Source organism: Egretta garzetta, unplaced genomic scaffold (genome assembly GCF_000687185.1).
Source record: "Egretta garzetta isolate BGI_Z169 unplaced genomic scaffold, ASM68718v1 scaffold335, whole genome shotgun sequence".
In the NCBI taxonomy this organism is placed as follows: Eukaryota; Metazoa; Chordata; class Aves; order Pelecaniformes; family Ardeidae; genus Egretta; species Egretta garzetta.
The window spans coordinates 266,770-285,810 of NW_009259795.1; the positions used below are offsets into that span (position 1 = coordinate 266,770).

At 35.8% G+C, this 19,041-nt stretch overlaps 1 protein-coding gene across 1 annotated transcript in view; it reads right to left on the reverse strand.

The window, feature by feature from the left end:
- Positions 1 to 19,041, reverse strand: part of MYCBP2 (MYC binding protein 2) — a 174,864-nt gene that overhangs the window by 101,833 nt on the left and 53,990 nt on the right. The window contains exons 20-31 of the mRNA XM_035895202.1: positions 14,144 to 14,261; positions 11,914 to 12,118; positions 11,403 to 11,556; positions 8,750 to 8,922; positions 7,520 to 7,645; positions 7,287 to 7,414; positions 5,555 to 5,646; positions 4,388 to 4,522; positions 4,220 to 4,303; positions 2,868 to 2,964; positions 798 to 990; positions 1 to 174 (exon numbers count right to left, since the gene is read on the reverse strand). The exon at positions 1 to 174 is cut by the window's left edge and continues 2 nt beyond it. Of these exons, the coding sequence (XP_035751095.1) occupies positions 1 to 174; positions 798 to 990; positions 2,868 to 2,964; positions 4,220 to 4,303; positions 4,388 to 4,522; positions 5,555 to 5,646; positions 7,287 to 7,414; positions 7,520 to 7,645; positions 8,750 to 8,922; positions 11,403 to 11,556; positions 11,914 to 12,118; positions 14,144 to 14,261 (1,679 nt within the window). The remainder of the gene's footprint in view (positions 175 to 797; positions 991 to 2,867; positions 2,965 to 4,219; positions 4,304 to 4,387; positions 4,523 to 5,554; positions 5,647 to 7,286; positions 7,415 to 7,519; positions 7,646 to 8,749; positions 8,923 to 11,402; positions 11,557 to 11,913; positions 12,119 to 14,143; positions 14,262 to 19,041) is intronic.

Here is a 19,041-nt window from a genome sequence, read left to right on the forward strand (position 1 = left end):
GAAGAACAGCTTCTAAAAGACTCAGGGGCTGACTGAGATATCCTTGTGGATCATTGTCCAACTTCACCATGCAATGATCAACTCCTTCAGATAAAATTTTTCTCAGCAAGGTCCTAGTTTTTCCAATGCAATCTGCTAGTTTGCTGGTTTCTTCTACAACTGCCTTAGCTGTAGCTAGAGGGTTACAGAAAGAGGAGTGTTAAATGTACAATAAATGAAACATTTTCATATAAAAACGCACATTTTGTGTGCAAATAAAACAACTAGAATTTAGCAACACTGATGAATCCACATTCAGAGAAGTTAATTTCAAAATTAAAACAGCAAAGGGCGTTAAACTACTTCAGAGAAACCTGAACACCAGAAACTTTCAATTTTCCAGTCTTTCATAATACTTGCTGCATTTTAATATGAGCTCTGTTAAACTACAGGCATGAAAACCCGATTCTGCCTTTCAAATTTAAATTGCGCTCACCAAAGCATCTACTATGTACAGAAATGGGAAAAAAGAAGATACAAAATAGTCCAAAAGAACTCCATTGTAAAGACAAAGAACAAATTAACTTAAAAATAGACATGAGTTACAGTATAAACATGTGGTGTTGGATGCTTGGTTGTGCAGATCATTGCAAATATGCCATTTCTGAGAGTAAGTCTCCTAATTGCTCCCATAAACCCATCTGTATAAGGAATTTCATCTTCTAGCATACCCTGCATGAATACTTAGATCAAGTTTTCAATGTCCTGTAGATTATCATTTACTGATAAATATTAAACAAGTGAACTAAGAGCAATACCTGATATTGGATATATTTCACAGGTGTAGACCCTCAGCAACCTCAGGCAGCAAGTGCCCACAAAACGCAACCTTTCTAAATCCAAAAGAGTAGCAGTGTATTGAAATCCTTTAAGTCCGCGCAGTTCTTCAACTCCCAGCACCAGTGTTGTCCAGCTCCAGTGAAGAATGCTCAATAAAGATTCAAAGCACTCCTATTTCAGCGTATGAAGGATATAGAAGACATACTTTGTGTTAAAAGCAAAAAGTGAACTTTCAGCATCAGAACAACATGGAAAGCAAATAGCATCTATTTTTATTATGAAAACGTATTTACGTCTATACACATCTACCATACAACATAGAAATCCTATTTGTTTGAGAATAAAAAAAGAGCACTGAGAATGCAGGGAATACTTAACTGTAATATCAAGCTAACCCCAATTTATAACATGTTATAATAATAAACGTGTGGAATTCTCTCAGTTATTTAAGAACTTGTTAGTATTCACCTGTAATATAGATTTTCCAGTAAATTTTACTTGCTTTGTCTGCATATGAATAGTGTAATACCTACTTTTAACAGAATATATTTTTGTCATAACAGTAAAGATTTATCAGGTCTGTCTTCACTTTGTTTTTTAACAGTTATGATCTGCAGGATCATGACAACTATATCGCATGTACAGTACTTGAAAGTTCAACAGAAGCACATGATATTCCGCATGGAATTTGAGGATTTAAAAAAGTTTTGTTTGTCCAAAAGTTTGTTTCTACTATTATTAAATGTGGTTGGTAGTGTAATAAAGTTGTACCTCAGAAGGCAAACTACAAATATTTAGTATTGAATACCTTCAAGCTGCAGATATACCTTCAAGCTGCAACAATCAAGCTGATTGCGCAAAGTTAGTTACAAAATGCCTAATGCTCCAGAAAGCCCAAACTCTCCTCTTATCCCAGTTCAGATCTATGGTGAGGGATAACAGCAGCAAGATAATGAAGAGGGAGGATACAAGGCAAAGTATTAAAGCCATAGGAGTTCATAGCTTAATGCAAACATTTTTAAGAAAACATATATTAAGAGTAGCTATTAATATGTTGACAATATAATTAGTAAAAATGCAAATCATGTAGAAAATACATTTCTAGAAGAAACCTGAACAGATCATCCTGATCATTACACCACAGTGAAGGAATGGAGAATATACAAAGAAAGCAAGCTGGTTAAGAAAATTGGACTGTGAGTGCCCATATGGAGGCAATAACTTCAGTGCAAGTATCAGTTGAGAATACTGACAGTACATGTAATGCAGTATAGAATATAAACCAGGATGGAACTCAAAATCAAATAATCATTGCTTGTAACAGATAAGGAAGGGACTGTACTTCAAAAACATGAAAACAGAATTGATCTTGTCCTGCATTATAACACTGCATTTCAACTTAATGCAGTATTCCTCAAAATTTGTCTTAACCACTTGCTGTAGGTGAAGAACTGCACACCATCTTCTATTAATAGTTGCAGTTCACAGTGCCTATTAATACTCCTTACCTCAGCTTATCAAAGTTTAATTAAATGCTATCTGATCCTCAATGTATATTGGAATGCATCCAAGAGGAAGATGAATCTCACCAATGACTAATTGATGACAGTAATTTAAAAGCCATAGAAGAGAGCATATAGTAAAGCTCCCTCAAAACTTTAAAAAGCCTGATAGTTTTAATTTCTTGGCAGGGAGTAAGTTTGGTACATTGAATACAACCAGTAAGTATGAACTCAATCCCACACCCCCCCAAAGAAAACCCCAAAACTAAGTAGCTTACACATGAAAAGTAAACTAAACCTTGTAAACAAAGCCATTTTTAGGCTCTCATCCTCAGGTCAATATCAAGCTTAGCTGAGATTTAAGTTTACATCTGAAATCAGAAGAAGTAGTAAACAAATTATAATGTTCTATATATCAGTGTACCTAACTTCTGCTTGATAAAGCAGACAGAAAAAAATAATTTGTTATTTCCACATGTACATCTTTCAGTTCTCTACATATGAATGAACTTGCAGGAAACACAGCAAATTCTTGATAATACTCACTACTGAGACAGTTCTGGCAAAAGATCTCTTTAAAATATGCACAGGTTCACTGGTTTGCTGTTTTCCTTTGGACGCACTGCCATCACTTGTTGGCAGCCTGGAAAAACAATTTAAGAACTAACTTGAAATCTGCACCAAGTTTTTACTGTTTGTATTGTTCAAGTGGAAGAGAAGTGGAAGAAAACTTCAAGTTAATTATCCAGAAAATGTTCAATTTCAGCATACCTTCCTCCAATTCCTAATCCTTCTAGACCAGCAATCAAATATCTTGAATTCTGTTCAACTGGCAGAATTGTGACAACTGATAATAAAGTCAAGATCTAATTATATATAAAATTATTACAAGTATTTACTGTATATCTTCAGAAGACATTTTGAAGACTAGAAATGTTATTCCATAAAGAACACTAGTTTTGTGTAGGTAAAATATATGCGGAGGCAAAAAATACAGGCAGCGCCTGTTACTGCAGCACCTTTGCTTTTTGTGCCACTCATGGTGCTTCAGCCATATTCTTCCCTCAGAGGCCCCCAGGCTTGTTTGTCTTTGGCTACAGCCATCTCTCCATAGACATCATCCAACTGATTAATAGGTCATGCCAGGACTTTACGTGCATGAGTCAAAATGAAACCTTCTGCTGGAGAGATAGGGGTCAATGGACACAAAGCTTACCTGCAGAAGTGAGCTGTTCTCATAAGGGACCCTGAGAGGGACATGCTTAGAAAGGATGGGGCAAGAGAACTGATATGAAGAAATTTCAAGTTTCAAAATCAACATGAGGGCAGGGGGGAATATATATACACACACACACATAAAATATAAAAATTAGTCTTGTATGTATCTGAGGGAATCTGAAAAAATATTAGCAATACAGTGAAAGGGTTCTTGCTTTTTTTTTTTTTAAAAAAAGAGTTACGTAGCATTTATCATGGGAATAACAAATTTATGGTAACTTATTGTAAAGCCCAATGCATATTCCCTCCCCCCCCCCAAAAATAATCTTTTTGATGGTATACTGTTCCCCTAAACTTAGGCCTACTAAATAGAATACTTCCCAACTAGCAAAGAAGTGAAGCATGTTAGATAAAATCATGAGGGTCTACAGAACTAAGTGAAAGTCTCAGAACATAATATATGAAGAATGACCTCTTAAAGAAAAACTGAAAGGAATAAATGTTGGTATAATGGGATTTATTACTTTTCTTAAGGACACTAAGTATTCCCTAAATTTTTTGAATTCTGATTTCCTTAGCCTAATACAGTAATAATTTCATGAAACATACACTAATTTTAACAGTGCCTCTGTTTAAAAACCATGTCAATAAATTGTTCTAAATAGACGTCAAAATATTACCTGTATAGTAACTGTGGGATCTGCCCTGCATTAACATCTGTACCATTATTTGATTTCTTGGAACTTTTAAACTGAAATACAACACTGAAAGAGAAATAATCCAATTATTATTCAAGCAGTATTAGATCTGTTCTTTTGCATTAAAAAAATACATATAAAAAAATATACCCATCATCTGTAGTAATAGAGGCCTGTCCATGAGATCCACAATCACTGCTAGGTCCTGACACTCTTGCCCAGGCTACATACCACCAGCCAGCTTGTAGGAGTACTGGTTCATCAAACATCATTGCATACTTCTCTCTGGGAGAAGTAAATTTTGAAAGAGATATATATGAATTAGTTTTTAGCTTAATGTTTAATGAATTACACCCTACTTACAAAAGAAAAATAGAAATTAATGAAATTAAGTTACTAATCTCAACTATTCATTTATATTCAATGTTTTAATATATTTAATTGAAAAACACTGTAAAATAAAAGAAATAATAATTCAGAAGGACGTACAAATGCTTAAGTCGAGCTTGATCTTGCACTTTGAAACAATCAGATATCAAACGCCAAATAGTTTAAGGAGAGATTAAGTTAATACACAGAAACAAAATTACATTTAATACATAATACTGCAAGTAAAGTATTATATTCTTTTATTTCAGAAAATTCTGGGTAAATTTTTGGAAGTGACAAGAGCTTATACATAAATTCTTAGGAATTACATATGAATATTTCAGAAAGTAATAGAAAATATATTTGGGGTATTGATACATAAGAATTAAAGCTAAAAGAATTAGTCATGGATAACTTGAATGTTAAATTATTTCATAACAGAATGAAAAAGCAGCTAAAACATGGCTAACCCCATCCATATGCACAAAATCTTTCAAGCAATAACTGCTTGTATTCTAATGAGCTGAAGCAATAACCCTTCTTTTGGTTATGATCATTTCATATTGCAGTAAGTTTAATGAGTTGTTTAATGCAGAGACACATTTGTGCTTGAAAGCATCCTTTTGATAGAAGTATTCAAAAGAGCTGCTGTGACGTTTTGTTTGTCTTCTCATCACAGGAACATGGGATTTGACTTTGATTTATACAAGAGCAAGTGTGAGCTGATTTTTCCTTCTTTTAATTTAGTACCATAATGTCTTGGTGAAGTATTTGGTGGTTTACTACTTTACCCAACACACTTTGAGTGTAAATTTTACATCACTTGCTACAAACTTCTAATGATGTAGATCATCTCTGTCGATATTTAAAGTGATTTTAAAATGCGTATGAAGAAAGTAAAAGCAAAAATCAAGAAGCAGGTAGAAGTAGGGAAGAAAAACATCTTACCTAGCCGCACAATCATACGCTAAGACATCTGTTTCAGCAAGAAGGTCTCCATCAGTCTCATGGTCTCCCCCATCTGGACCCAATTCAAATAACTGGTGGAGTATAAGAAAAAAGGTAAGAACATGTCTTAGCTGTTAGAAACCTCATAACACCATTTTCCCTGTCTGGCATTCTGGAAACTGTCTACTGCTATTCTCCCCCCTTCTCTAAAGTAATCGCTAGTTACAGTCACTGACAGGCAAATTCCCATCTGGAAGTCACGATTCTGTAACATCATTAACTTCTAACAAATAGAAATTGACACTGACCTCCCAGCCTTACACCCAGATATATTCTTCATAGACATGTGTTGTGGTCCTTTTTAAGCTTGACTGTTTGGCAGAGCTAGTCAACAGAGTCATAAACAGTGACTAGGACAAAAGATTAGAGCTTTTTCAGAAGAACTTTGGTTTCTTACTCAGTCAAAGATCACTTCTACAGTTTGATCAGTTTGAAAAAGGACCACAACACATTTCTATGACTGGTCTTGCAAATGCCTACCTAATACGCAGTTCATCTGTAGTAGGACTGGCAAGTCTTATCTCGCCTATAGACTAATACTAGTCAATCAGAAACAAATTGGAAAAATAATACTAGAGTGCTTTCATAAGGTTACTACCCTTAGTATTTAAACATTAGTCATGCTTTTTTTCTTTTTGTTAAGTTTCTCATCTTTCCTTAACCATTTGGAATTCTCAGTCATTGTGCTAAACTAGAATAAAGTCCAACTACTTATTTTGGATCTCCTGTTGTCAAATGTTACTGCTAAGCATATGACATCCATTTCCCTAAAACAAACCTTGATACCTATTCACCTGAAAATAGAAAAGGTAACTCAATAACCCAGTAAAATGACAAGGAACAATAACAACATATTCCAAATAAACACATCTAATATTAAATCTCAGACAGATCCTTCCTTTACAGTGTCTTTCAGGGAGTTTCCGAAATCCTTATTAAATGTGGGAACCTACCTACTTATCAGAAACCAGAGCTATGTCATCACACTGTGTGTTTATGTGAGCTTTCTTATCCAAAGCCAGGTTTATTTAATTATTTATTTTAAACCAACACACACACTCCAGCCCTAATCATCCTCATGTTTGGCACAAAGCAGGCTTAAGTATGTTTGGTGTCTTTCACTCTCAGTTGAAGAATCCCAGCTGAGAAGCTATCCAGAGAGTGGTCAGAGAAAGAAGTGGCAGGAACAGTGGGAAGCAATGGTTCAGCTGGTACCAAAGAAATTCCAGCTACTGATAAGCACTCTTTTTCTGTTTTTGAGAAGCAGTCCCTCATGTATTCTGACACAGGACGTGATTCTAACTTGAAGCCCACACCAGTTTTCTGCAGGCAGACCTCTGAGCTTTGTGTAAATAGATCACAGAACCATTCTACCCACTGCCATATCTGCTAAGGCATCTGTAAGATGGCATAGCATCTAGTGAAGGTAAGAATGGGCCAATTCTTAACAATTAAGAATAGTAATTCTCAGTTCTCTACTTCACCCACCTTACCTGCATAAAGTTAATGAATTCTCACTGAGAAGCCTCCTTCTACTTCTATTACTAATGCTTTTAACACATAGTAAACCACTCATCCATCAAGAAATAAAATTAATCATGGTTTTAGGTGGCATTTCTAAAGTTCCGATTTTGAAACATAATATTGTTTAAAACAAAACCAAAAAACTTACCTTTATTTTAGCAGTGTATTCACCCCTACCTCCAAAAAGACCAAGACCACCTAACAAAATATCTGTATCAGCACAGAAACGGATAGCTTCTACCGAGTGGGCTGAATAACCCCAGCCTCCTCCATGACCTGCAAAAAAAAAAAAAAACCAAACAAAAATACAGTTTACCTGTCTTGGTCTTTTGTTCCACAAGCCTGATCAGATTGCGCTATAAAATTTTACTGTGTACATACTTTCAAATCTGTTAACAACACTATAGTCTTCTTTAGAATAAACTTTCATTACTGCTTGAGTCTCTTCTTCTGTATTTGCTACACCCATTTTTAAGTCCTGCATAGCAGCCAAAGTATCAAGACAACCTAAAAGAAAGCAAAACCAAGAACAACTCAAAATTTCTTATTATTGATTATAATCAGTGAAATGGAAATGAATACTAGTTAGAAAGATCAATGAAACCTAACTGCTTTGTCCCTAAACCACACATATGCTACTGAGTATCATTACAGCTTTGATTAGGCATGGGGTCACTGCTGCAGAACCTCAAGGTTCGTTACTGAAGATAAATTTCATTTAATTTATTCATTTTCAAGAATAACCAAATGTTATTAAATCTACTTGGCAACTTTTCTAATGGTAAATAAATTACCAGCAACACCTTCATTTTTTTTTTATTCCTGTTTACATTTTCTTTATTACCAAAAAAGGGTTGAAGTAGTAACTGAATTATGAGCAGATTTAAAAGCCTTCATAAATGGCATTTTGTTTCATATACATGAGTACCTAACATGCCTTACTCTAACTCAGACACAAGAAAATAATGTTCAAGTTAAAAACTATCACACGTCTAACACAATGAAGGAAGCAGGACAAGGAACTGATCACTCTTCACAATCAGTGAGCAAGTGAGCTAAAATAACTTCCAAAGCTGTGCTTTGAATCACTGGGTATGTTGCATATGGCCAGTTTATACATGAACACAGTGGGATTATTTTTTGTTTTGGTAGGCTCATTACTCTTAGTGCCCCATTATACAAAACTACAAAGAGCAAATTCCAGTTTTAGATACTGCATTTACTTTAAAATAAAAATAGCTTGCTTAAGAGCACTTTTTTTCCTGTCTTTTGGAGACTACAGGTTAACTTAAAAGTACTGACTTTATTCTGCAGACCGTCCAAAAAGATCATCTAGGAAGGTCTCTTACTTTATTCTGCTTACCTCTAGTAGCAGGTTCCATCAGAACTCTAAAATCCTCTAGCATCATGAAGATGACAGAAGATAACTATTTTGATTAAAATTAATGCACATCAGCCAGATCATAAGTGTTAAAAGCAATGGTGAAAGATTGCAAAGTAAAATTTTAACTCAAAAAAGTCAGAAAGCCATTAGATTACAATTCATTTATACATTAAGTAATGTTTCTTTATTTCAACTAAGCTTCTGACTCATCAACCAGAAATGTATACCTAGAATGTGCAAAGCTGCATGAGATCTGGTGGTTAGAGCTTTGGAACCTGTTGGTAGAGCAAGTTCTGGACTCAAAATACTACACCGGGACTGCATGTCTGGAGCTGAGGGAAGTCTGGAATCGGCAACTACTGCATTGTAACTCCACAGTTCCCTAGCATTTGGTCGAAACCTAGAGCAAGACAAAACAGAGTAAAAAAAAAAAACCTTTCACCTACTAAAAAAAATACAAAAATCTATCTGATAATTAATTTAACGTAAAATGTAGATCTGCTAGTACAAACTCTTAAAATTGAACATCCATTACACCAAATACATATACATTTTACTAGCTTAACACACTAGCAAATGGAGAGACAGAAAAACACTCATATTGTACTTCAGGTCAAAGTCATATTATGGTTTTAACAATTTCATAAAATGTTGGACACTTTTCAAAGCTAAAAAATATTAAAATGGCATAATCTATTAAGAAGCATGAAGTAAATAGCACAGCACTAGATATGACAACAGATGTGCTCAAAAATTATAAAGATGCCAAGTGTAAATAAAAGCATTACTCACCTTCAAATAAGAGTAAAAAGATCTTGAGAAATCCAACATATTTTGTTTGGCTCTTTTTAAATGGTTAACATCACCTTATGAATATTTAAGGTATTATAGAAAAGGGCAGCATAAACAAAGACTTTCTATACTATAGATTAACATGGAGAAAAAGAAAATTAAAAAAATGAAGTCTTTGATACCACTATGTAAAAGGAAGAAACAGTTAAAAGACATAGGCTGTGGAAGTGTTTTGAACAAGCACAAAAGGAATTTTCACTTTGTGTTCTAAAAATCCAAATGGGGCTAAGATGGTTTAACTAACAGAGAAAGAAGTAGTTGTAACTAAAAATATTATAAGACACCATATGTATTCAGGATTTCAATGTGAAAGCTTATACACACACACAAAATTATTTAACCACTTGAATTTCACTAGCAACTGAAAGAGTCAGTCACAAAGCTGTGAAGAAAACTTTTAAAATCCATGTACTCAAGAATGCTGTCTCTCTGTATAGAGAAACTGCTCCCTCCATTTAAATAGGCATGAATCAAAATGCCCAGGAATTATAATTAATATACCAAATATTTCACTACTAATAGGCATATTCATGAATATGTCTCTTCTTTAGACCGTTTTCTATCATTTTCTATTAAACAAGAATGGGATATAACATAGAAATAAATCTGCACAGACTCCAAGAATCCATTCTTCAGTTAACTATTTAAGCTCTAGATGTAATTCTACAGTTCATCAAAATTTTACAAGACAATAAAACACCTCAACCCATGTTTACCCATAATACCTTTAACATGTGACTTTGAACTTCTTCAAGCTGAATAGCCATGTTAGTGTGTTACATCAAGTTGAGTGTCATCACCTTTTCTCCCCTGAAACTTGCTACTTTGCCATGGCCATTGACAACTGCGTTTTTTGTAAATTGAGTCTTTCAGTGTGTTTTAATCATGCTGATAATATAATGACTGAGAGCTTTAAGGGATGTGGGTGCTACTCCTCCTTATTTCAAATCTCAGCATAATTTTAGTAAGAACTGGTACCTAGCCAATGAGATTCAAACAAGCCTGGAGGATGTGCATAATACAGGACTACAGCCATCCAAGGAACTTCAGAGGTCGTAAAGGAACAAGCCTAGCAAATGTGCATGCTTCAGTGTTTACTGGCTATTAAGCTCATGAATCTCAATTTTGGATGAAGACATCCAAAGTAGGATGCAAGCAGCCTACGGACACAGTGATCTTTTAAAGATATGATCCTACATGGTACTATCTTTTCCAGAACGCAGACTAGCTGGTTCCCTGCTTTATTCTAACTGTAAGTGATTATTTGTCTTTTGCCTAAGTCTTCAAACAGTTTAAACATCATCCATCACTTGCACTCGGATGACAGTTAAAATTTCTCTTCCAAATGCTGGCTAACATAGCTTTTAAATAATTATAGAAGCATTGGATGTTATGATTCTGTTTTGGAAGAAGGGCTTATGATCTATGCCTGCTCAAAGACTCCAGTGCTTTCATTCCAGTGCCATCCCCAAAGACTGCTAAATAAATACAATCATAACATGAATGGCTATGCCATCTAAGTAAGTACCTTTATTTTGACCTCTCAAAATGTCAGAACTGAAAAGAATATCATTACTCCACTCCTTCTTCTATTCAAGGCTAATTCAAGGCTATTCAAGGCTAATGCCTGACTGAAAGATGAAGATTTAAGACAGAAGGTTGTGGAAGCTGGGTATGGCAAGAAAATTAAAATACTCAGTAAACTGTTCAGTAGATGGAGGAAAGTAAGGGAAGAATAAAAAAAAAAGAGTAAGTAACCGAAATAGATTGGGGTCCCCCAAACATCATGAGACTGGAATGAGAATGATGCAAAAAGCAAAAGAAGTAAAAAAAATTGGGCAAGAGAAGATGTGTGTTTCAGGCTTACTTGAACATATCATCCAAAAAAATGTGAAAAGAGATATATAGAAGACTAAATTTTTTTTTTTAGTTTACCAGGGAAATGAGCTTAATCAAATCTCCAGCCTCCCAAAATATTTTTTGAAATATTTCTGTACTATGACTTTAATAGCTATGATCCACACTTGCCTCCAAATAACATCATAGACAGGATCCAGACACACACCAGAACCTTGAAGGTCTTCCTGCTCAGAATCATTGAATGTTTTGCAACTGCCATCTACTTTGTTTATCAGAAGACATTTAAAAGGAGGAGGTTCTGATATTGAAGCTGGTACCAAACCTAGATCAGGGAGCAAAAAAACATGAAGACTCCACTCATTATGTGGCATTTTCTATGCATGAAGCATTAATGTAGCAGGGAAGAATAGATACACTGCTATAGCAAAAAATTATAGCAAAAAATAGTAATAAGATTTAAGTGCAAGAAAAATTCAGACTTTTACATTCTTATTTTTAATAAAGTTACATTTCTAAAGGAGCTAGGGTCACCATGTGCAGTATAACTAAAAAGTCAAAATATTTTAATTCCCTCCATTTACATTTTTGACTTGTTGCTCCTATATTGTTCACATGACCAAAGCTATTTTTTTGTCCATTACTTCTATAAGCATTTAAAATATTCTAGAAGAGTTCTTGCCTATTATATGCCTGCTTGCAAATATCTCTGATGTAGCAAGCACATGAGAATTAATGAGAGCTTCGTCAATCCGGAGAAAAGTCTGGTCTCCACTCGCTCCAATCCATGTTGCTTTGCGTCCATATTTAGAGCCTATATTAGGCATAGGTGCTGGTTTTGCATTCCAGTAGGGCATATCCAGAATTGGTCTACCAAGCTGACCTTTCTATAAAGAGAATGCAAGAATTAGTAAGTAACAGTAAGTCTCAAAAGATGGACAAGCTACTTCAACAGGTTCAACATACAAAATTAGTAATCTGGAAGAGATAGTTTACCACAAAATGACCATCAAAAAAGCAAGGACTACTTGAAGTGAAGCGTTATACATTTAAATACAAGGAACAAGATATTGACAGATAATTGTCCTCCCTATTCTGCTAGGTTTTTGAGCGAGCTTTTTTTTTTAATGCAACTCAAACTCACTGTGATGGAAACCCTCTTTTCCATCTTCAGAATCAGATATAAAAGCATTTCTTCTCCTTCAGTACTCAGAACCTGAGTAACTTCAGTGCCAAACAAGGAATTAATTAATAGGAGAAAAAAAAAATAAATCTACATTCATATTCAGACAGTCTAAATTTCACTCAATTCTGAACTTACATGGACTGTAAGTCTTGGAGTGCAAATACCTCTTAAAAGTACCTAGAAATCGATCAGCATACCAAATCTGAGCTAAAAAAGAGCATGAGGTGCCTAAGCAAGCACCTATGCACATGCTCATTAACATCCTGAACTAGCGATCTAGGGCCTTATCTCCTATGGACAACTAATTCCTGAGAGATGGACCAACAGTTCCTATACTGTACCTAAGTATGTAGTAAGAACTGTGACAATAGACCTGTTCAGACTCCATCGACCTTACTCAGGCAAAGGAAATTCATTGCAGGCTAATGAAGTCAAGGTAACTTTTTATTTAAAATTGTAAGGGAGAACAAACATGCATGTACAGCAAATACCCTCTGTCCAGCATGTTACTCATCTCTCTTTCACTTTCATGTAAGTAAACTTAGTGAAGACTTTTTCAAGAAGCATGCTTGCTTTTGAGCTTGCCTTGAATTTATGAGGCTTTCGACAAACTTTCAAGCATTAAAGCATTAAAACCACACACATGGAACATGTCATGTAAATATGGTCTAAATTTATTTTTTCTTTAAGAAAAAAAAAACCCAGTCAACAGACAGCCTTTTAAATCCTATTTCTGAAAGTGAATTTGTTTTTTCAGGGGCTAAGTTTCAGTGGAAGTCAACAAAGCTTAAACTTTTACATGTCCAAGTCACTCGACAAAAACATGGACACCAAAGCTCTTACTTAAAGCCTGAAAAACAACAAAATATTACCTAATGTAGGAGCCATCTTGTAGCACACTTAATTCAAAACATCATTTTCCAAATCTAAAATTTCAGTCTTCACCTTTTTTAATTTTTTTTGTAAAAAGACAGATTCCAAAGGGTGCGATTTCTCTTCTGTTGTTTGGCAGTACAAAGTTTTTAAAGCATATAAAAATAGCTCCATACCTATACTCTAGCTTTTACCAAACAGCCATTAGTGGCAAAGCATGAATGACACAGACAATCCTGGAGAGATTGCAGTGAGGGGGAATTTGCAAAGACAAGGAGGCACAAGGGCCTCAAGTCAGGACAAAGGGGAACTAAATGATGTTGAAGTGCTTATTTGGTGAATATAAGAATGGATTCCACATGGACACAGGAGAATATATGCCATGTAGATACGAAAGAAGAGTACTGGAGTTATGCCATGTTATATTGATCAATAATCTCCCCTCAAGTGTAAGCATAACTGTGCAATTCATTGCCATTTCTATAAAAAAAAAATGGGACACATTTTTTCTAATGAATGCAGACAGACAGGTAATAGAATATGCAATAGATACTTACTTGCAATCGAGCTTGCAACAATAAGAATTTGAGAAAACTGGTGCGCCTTATAAAATAACCCAGTTTTAAATTACCACCTTCATTAAAATACAAAACACACCAAGAATTTCTGGTATCATGCTTTTCTAATCACAACAATATTAGAGGCCACATTTTTAAACATAACAGACACAAAAGACACGCAGAAGCTATGAGTAGTGCTGTAAGAGCAAGTACAAGCTAACAGTTCTGAAAGGTCTTTGAACAATACATTACTATTAGCTTATTCCCATCAGTAAATAATATTATTTCCTTACTGAGAAACTTCCAAATGTGAAAACCTGGCCATCCATTAAGAGAATAGCTGTATGGTTGCTCCCAGCAGTAACTTGTGTACTAGGACCTGGCAATGCTTGCACCAAAGTGGGACATCCCCTATATCAAAATAAATTAATTATGTATCAATACATGCTTATGCAACATTTAACACATACCTTAGTATTGCAAGGGTTTTAACCACTGTGAAATATATTCACTGTGTACACACACTATATGGAACCAGAGTGAAGCCTTACACAGTAAATGAACAGAGGTTTAAAAGACTATACCAGATATTTAAGTTTATGCCCTTCTCTTACAGGGAACCAGAAGAGAAGTACCTTCTCTTCAGTTAAACTCAGAAATTAGCATAGAATAAAAATGGTTAATTTAATATATAATTGTAGGATCATGTTACTGTTGTTACACTAATATATGCATACGTATATATGTATATTGCAACGAACTGTAGCAGTAAGAAAATCCTGTAGTGAGGACACCGGTTAAACACTTAACAAAACTGTTTGCATTATGAAGCAATCAAAGCCTTATGTGGTTGGTACCCTAGTACAATTACCAGAAGCAATACTGATATGGCCCTCCTGAGATCACTGCCCAGGGAATAATAAAAGAAAGAGAAGGTCTACCCACCTCCATCAGCTTTCTAATGGAGAATAAGGCATTAAAAAACTGTTCTCCATCAAACTCACAGACTCAAGAAAGAACAAACCTCTCCAAACTGGTTTCCAGAGAGATCTGAAAAAGTCTGATCTTTATGTGTCCCAAATACGAACAGGTATAAGAAAATAAATTTCCCATTCCAGTATAAATGAAAGAGAAAAAAAAAACCAAACCCACAATGGTACGTTCAAGAAGCAAAGAAAGAAAACTTGAAGTGATGACTTAGAACAGAAATAGCAGAAAAGATAAAAAAAGTATGAGACACGAAACCTAAAATTTTTATCTCAATTCCAACAAAGTGAAAAAGAGCCTATAAGAACTCTTCCAGACTTGAAATTCCATAATGAATGTCTACCTAGACTTCAAATTTAGTGTGGACTTAGAAAGTCTGTGAATTTGAAGACCAAGTTATTCCCAAATAACTCTATATTTGGGAACTCTGACCCCAGAGAACAGCAGCTTACTTTTAAACACACACTTCCAAAGCAGGTTAATCTAAAATAAGAACAGTTGTCTTATTCTGGAATAAAAAAAAAAAAGCTTCAACGCATGGTTACCTAGCAATTGTCTAGCAGCTGATGTGCAAAAAGATGGATTATCTGCATGTTCTGGTTTTGGCTGAATTGCGGATAAAACAGAAATCAAAAAACCAGGAGGAAGGGAGGGGAATAGATAGGAAGACGTGAACATATGGAAATGTGTAACAGAAGAATGCAGCATGAAGATAGGTTGATGACCTGAAGGATAAGGAACACAGGTATACAGAAATAAATTCATCCTTTGCGGTGAATGTAGCTTCCAGTGGGTCACTCTAGTGGAGACAGAGAGACTGAAGGGTAGCATAAAATTTGGTAGAGGATGCACAATGTAACGTTCATAAATTTAGAAGTCTAGAGCCACATGGGTTTGGACACCAGTAAGATTATACACAGACACATAGAGCAAATTCTAGCCACGCCAATGATGAAACATTTTAAAAACAAAAGAAACATTACATTTGCCTCCCATCAAGGAAGGTCAAAAGGGCACTGAAGCAGAAACAAAACATAATTAAGAGCTAACCCAAAAGCATTCCTGTTAAAGGGAAATATTTTCATTAAAGTTTTTTGTCTCTCCTTCAAAATTATGATAGCAGCAGGCATGGAATTATCAATCCTATGCTTTAAAAAAAAAACAAAACAAACAAACAAAAAAAAAACAAACACCCAAACCCTGATGTTTCATCTGTTTGATACAAAAAAGCTAAGCTATTATCACCAAAACTATTTATCTTTCTGTTTTGCCAATTTATCAGCAGCTTTATCTGAATGCTGTGTATGATATTCCCTTGGCAGCAGCAGAGCAAAACCAGACAAGCAACTAGTGTAGAGAGATGTAATATGTTACCCTCTTAAATAGCTCTTTTATTAAGATCACCCAGCTTTTGGAATGGCCAGCTACAGTGTATCAACTAAAGAAATCAACAGGAAAAAGCTTAAGGCACTTAACTAAGTAAAAATAATAAAGTAAAATCACAGAAAAATAGTTTTCAGTTCATAAAAGGAGGAAGGACTTGGGAAAATACAATAAACCTGTCTGACTAATGTATACGGAATTTAAAACCTGGTGATACTACTGAGTATTTCCTATCCTTCTTGAACTCAACATAGAAAAGCTCAGCATAGACTCTTAGGAGTCGGAAAGACTCTTTGGACAAAGTTTTGACAACCGGGGTTTCTCCATTTCAACGGGAGAAAGCAAGAAGTGTTCTTTGGAGACAGCAGAGTTGAAGGACACATTGGTGTCAAACTCACAGGTTCTTTGGCTTCTGGATATGACACAGGTCAATAACAAAAGACCAACCTCAACTATACAGAAAGTAATCCAAGATCCCTTGGGAAAATATAAGACTGCTGAATGAAAAGCAGCAGATATACATGCATCAGCTAACTCAAGATCCTGTAAAGGGTCTAAATGCATTTTGGCTGTCCACACCAAAACCCTCTTCCATCCTGAAGGTTAAGCATTTCTGGGAGCAGATGCAGTCCTTGAAAACTCATCCCGAATTAACTGTTCGAACAATCGCTGTCCATGGTGCTTATCCAGGCAACAGGGGGCTGTCAGGTCCTGTAAGATGTCGCTTGGGGCAGCTGACCGTGGTGCTGTGAATTCTGGTTCACCACGGGCCATTCTGTGTAGTGTGTAAAAGGAAACCAGCAGTAACTTCTGTCAGTTGCAGGTAGTGTTAGTTAAAAAAAAAAGAATTTTTATATTTTAGAGGTAACCGGAAGTTTGGTGAAAAGATGCAAATAAGACCTGCACTCCACTGCTGAAGTAAAATAGACAAGGCACCTAGAAACACAGTCCAATCAGAGATGATGGAACACGATTTTTTTTTTTTCTAGAGACATTAATGGGATGCAGTCTCTATGTTTTGTCTTCAAATAGAACACAGCTCACTGTCCATGGAAGATCTGCTCAGTTTTCTTCCATGTTATTGTTGAACCTTCAGAAGCAAAAATCACACAAGGACTGTCGTACTTCAGTCATTCCCTTTCTGCAGTGTGATTGCCAGATCACGTGCTTTCTAACATAGTGCTGATGTCAACAGTTTGTACAAGAAATGCAGGCAAATAACAGAATAATATAACAGAAAGATCCTGGAGTTTTAAGTCCCAGCTTCTTCAGAGAAGCATCAGCAACAAACAGTCCTTTGCTTACCTAAATACAAGACATTCTATTTTCCACCAAGACTAGATACTGCAAAGCATTTCTTGCTTCCACTGAGTTTCTATTCACCAGCATCTAATTTGAGGAGAATATAAGGAGAGACTGACAAATCCTTCATGTAGTGAATAGCTCACCAACATCTGCCACTGTGGATTTTACAACAGAAAGCCTACGTAAATTAGTTTAATGGCCCCAGCACAGGAAAAAGTGGCCTCCCAGGAACCAGATCACCTACATTTTTAAGTAGTCCATGTGCAAATGGCTGGTCTTTGCTGGAGAAAAAAAAAGTAACACCACCTTGTGCATACTGCTTGTTCCTTCACACCATTTCAGTTCTATTAATGGTTTATCGAGAATAACATAGTCCTATTCCTCCGCTGTTTTGTTTACTTGTGTGCCTTAAAAATAGTCTGAAGTCCTTCTAGAGACTCATTCCTACTGAAGTAGGAGGAAGAATTTGTGGTGTTTACCATACTCTAATAGAGGAATCCAGAATCCCCTTAATTAAGGAGGAAGACATGTCTAGACAGGTGCGCAGAATTCAAAATAATTAAGTATTTTCAAGACTTCTTACAGTCTCACTACTTAATCTTTACATTGCAAGACAAAAGTCTCTGAAAGGGTAAGTCATTAATCACTGCCCAGGAACTTCCACCATTGTTTCATCTGGCAATGAAGATGGCTCCCTTAGATGAAAATGAGAGTTCCTGCATTTTCCCTAACAGTTCTTGTTTTCAGGGTCCCCCGTGTTTAGATATACTACCTAGGCTGCCTAAATAATACTTTCTTTTTTTTTTTTTTGTTTTCTCCCCTCTCTCTCTCTCCCAGAAACACAGCAGAGTATCAGTTCCTGGATTCAGAAGATGATGGTCTTCCTGAGGTCAACACAGGCAACGTGACACACTGCATGACTGACATACCACTGACCTGGCTGGAGCTGGCCATCTGAGCACCACTGCGTCCCAACTGAGGTGGAACTCTGCATAAGGATTCCCTGTTTCCTTCTCTGAATCCCTTACTGTGAGGACAGAGGAGAGCTCTCTACTTAAAGCTGGAAAAAGAAGTACATCAATGAGGAAATTATCATTTGAATGATGGTGCTAAACAGCAATATAGTACTATAGCCAGTTCTCATGCACAGGTCATACTCCAAATTTCTTCAGGGCTTTTTTCAGACACCCTCTTAGGGTCTGTTGTAGAATGATACAAAGGTCAGTGCCAAGTCGTTTGTACCTCCTCAGCTTCTAGGCCTGGGCAAGCACTATCCTTTGGCACAGGATGTTTCATGTTCTCTTCTAGGATCTCACTTGGCACTACATTTGGTCTCCATCCGGTTTCTGCCTAAATAAGCAACAGATGTGGGGTTTACTGCCTGAAATTCTTACAGATACAGCAGATAGCTCCGATGCCTTCAGAAAAGCCAAGTGATTTCATCACAGTTGGAAATAAGACACAGTAAGTTACCAGTACAAATGCCACTGCTGTCTGTACCTCTTCAGTCTTTAAG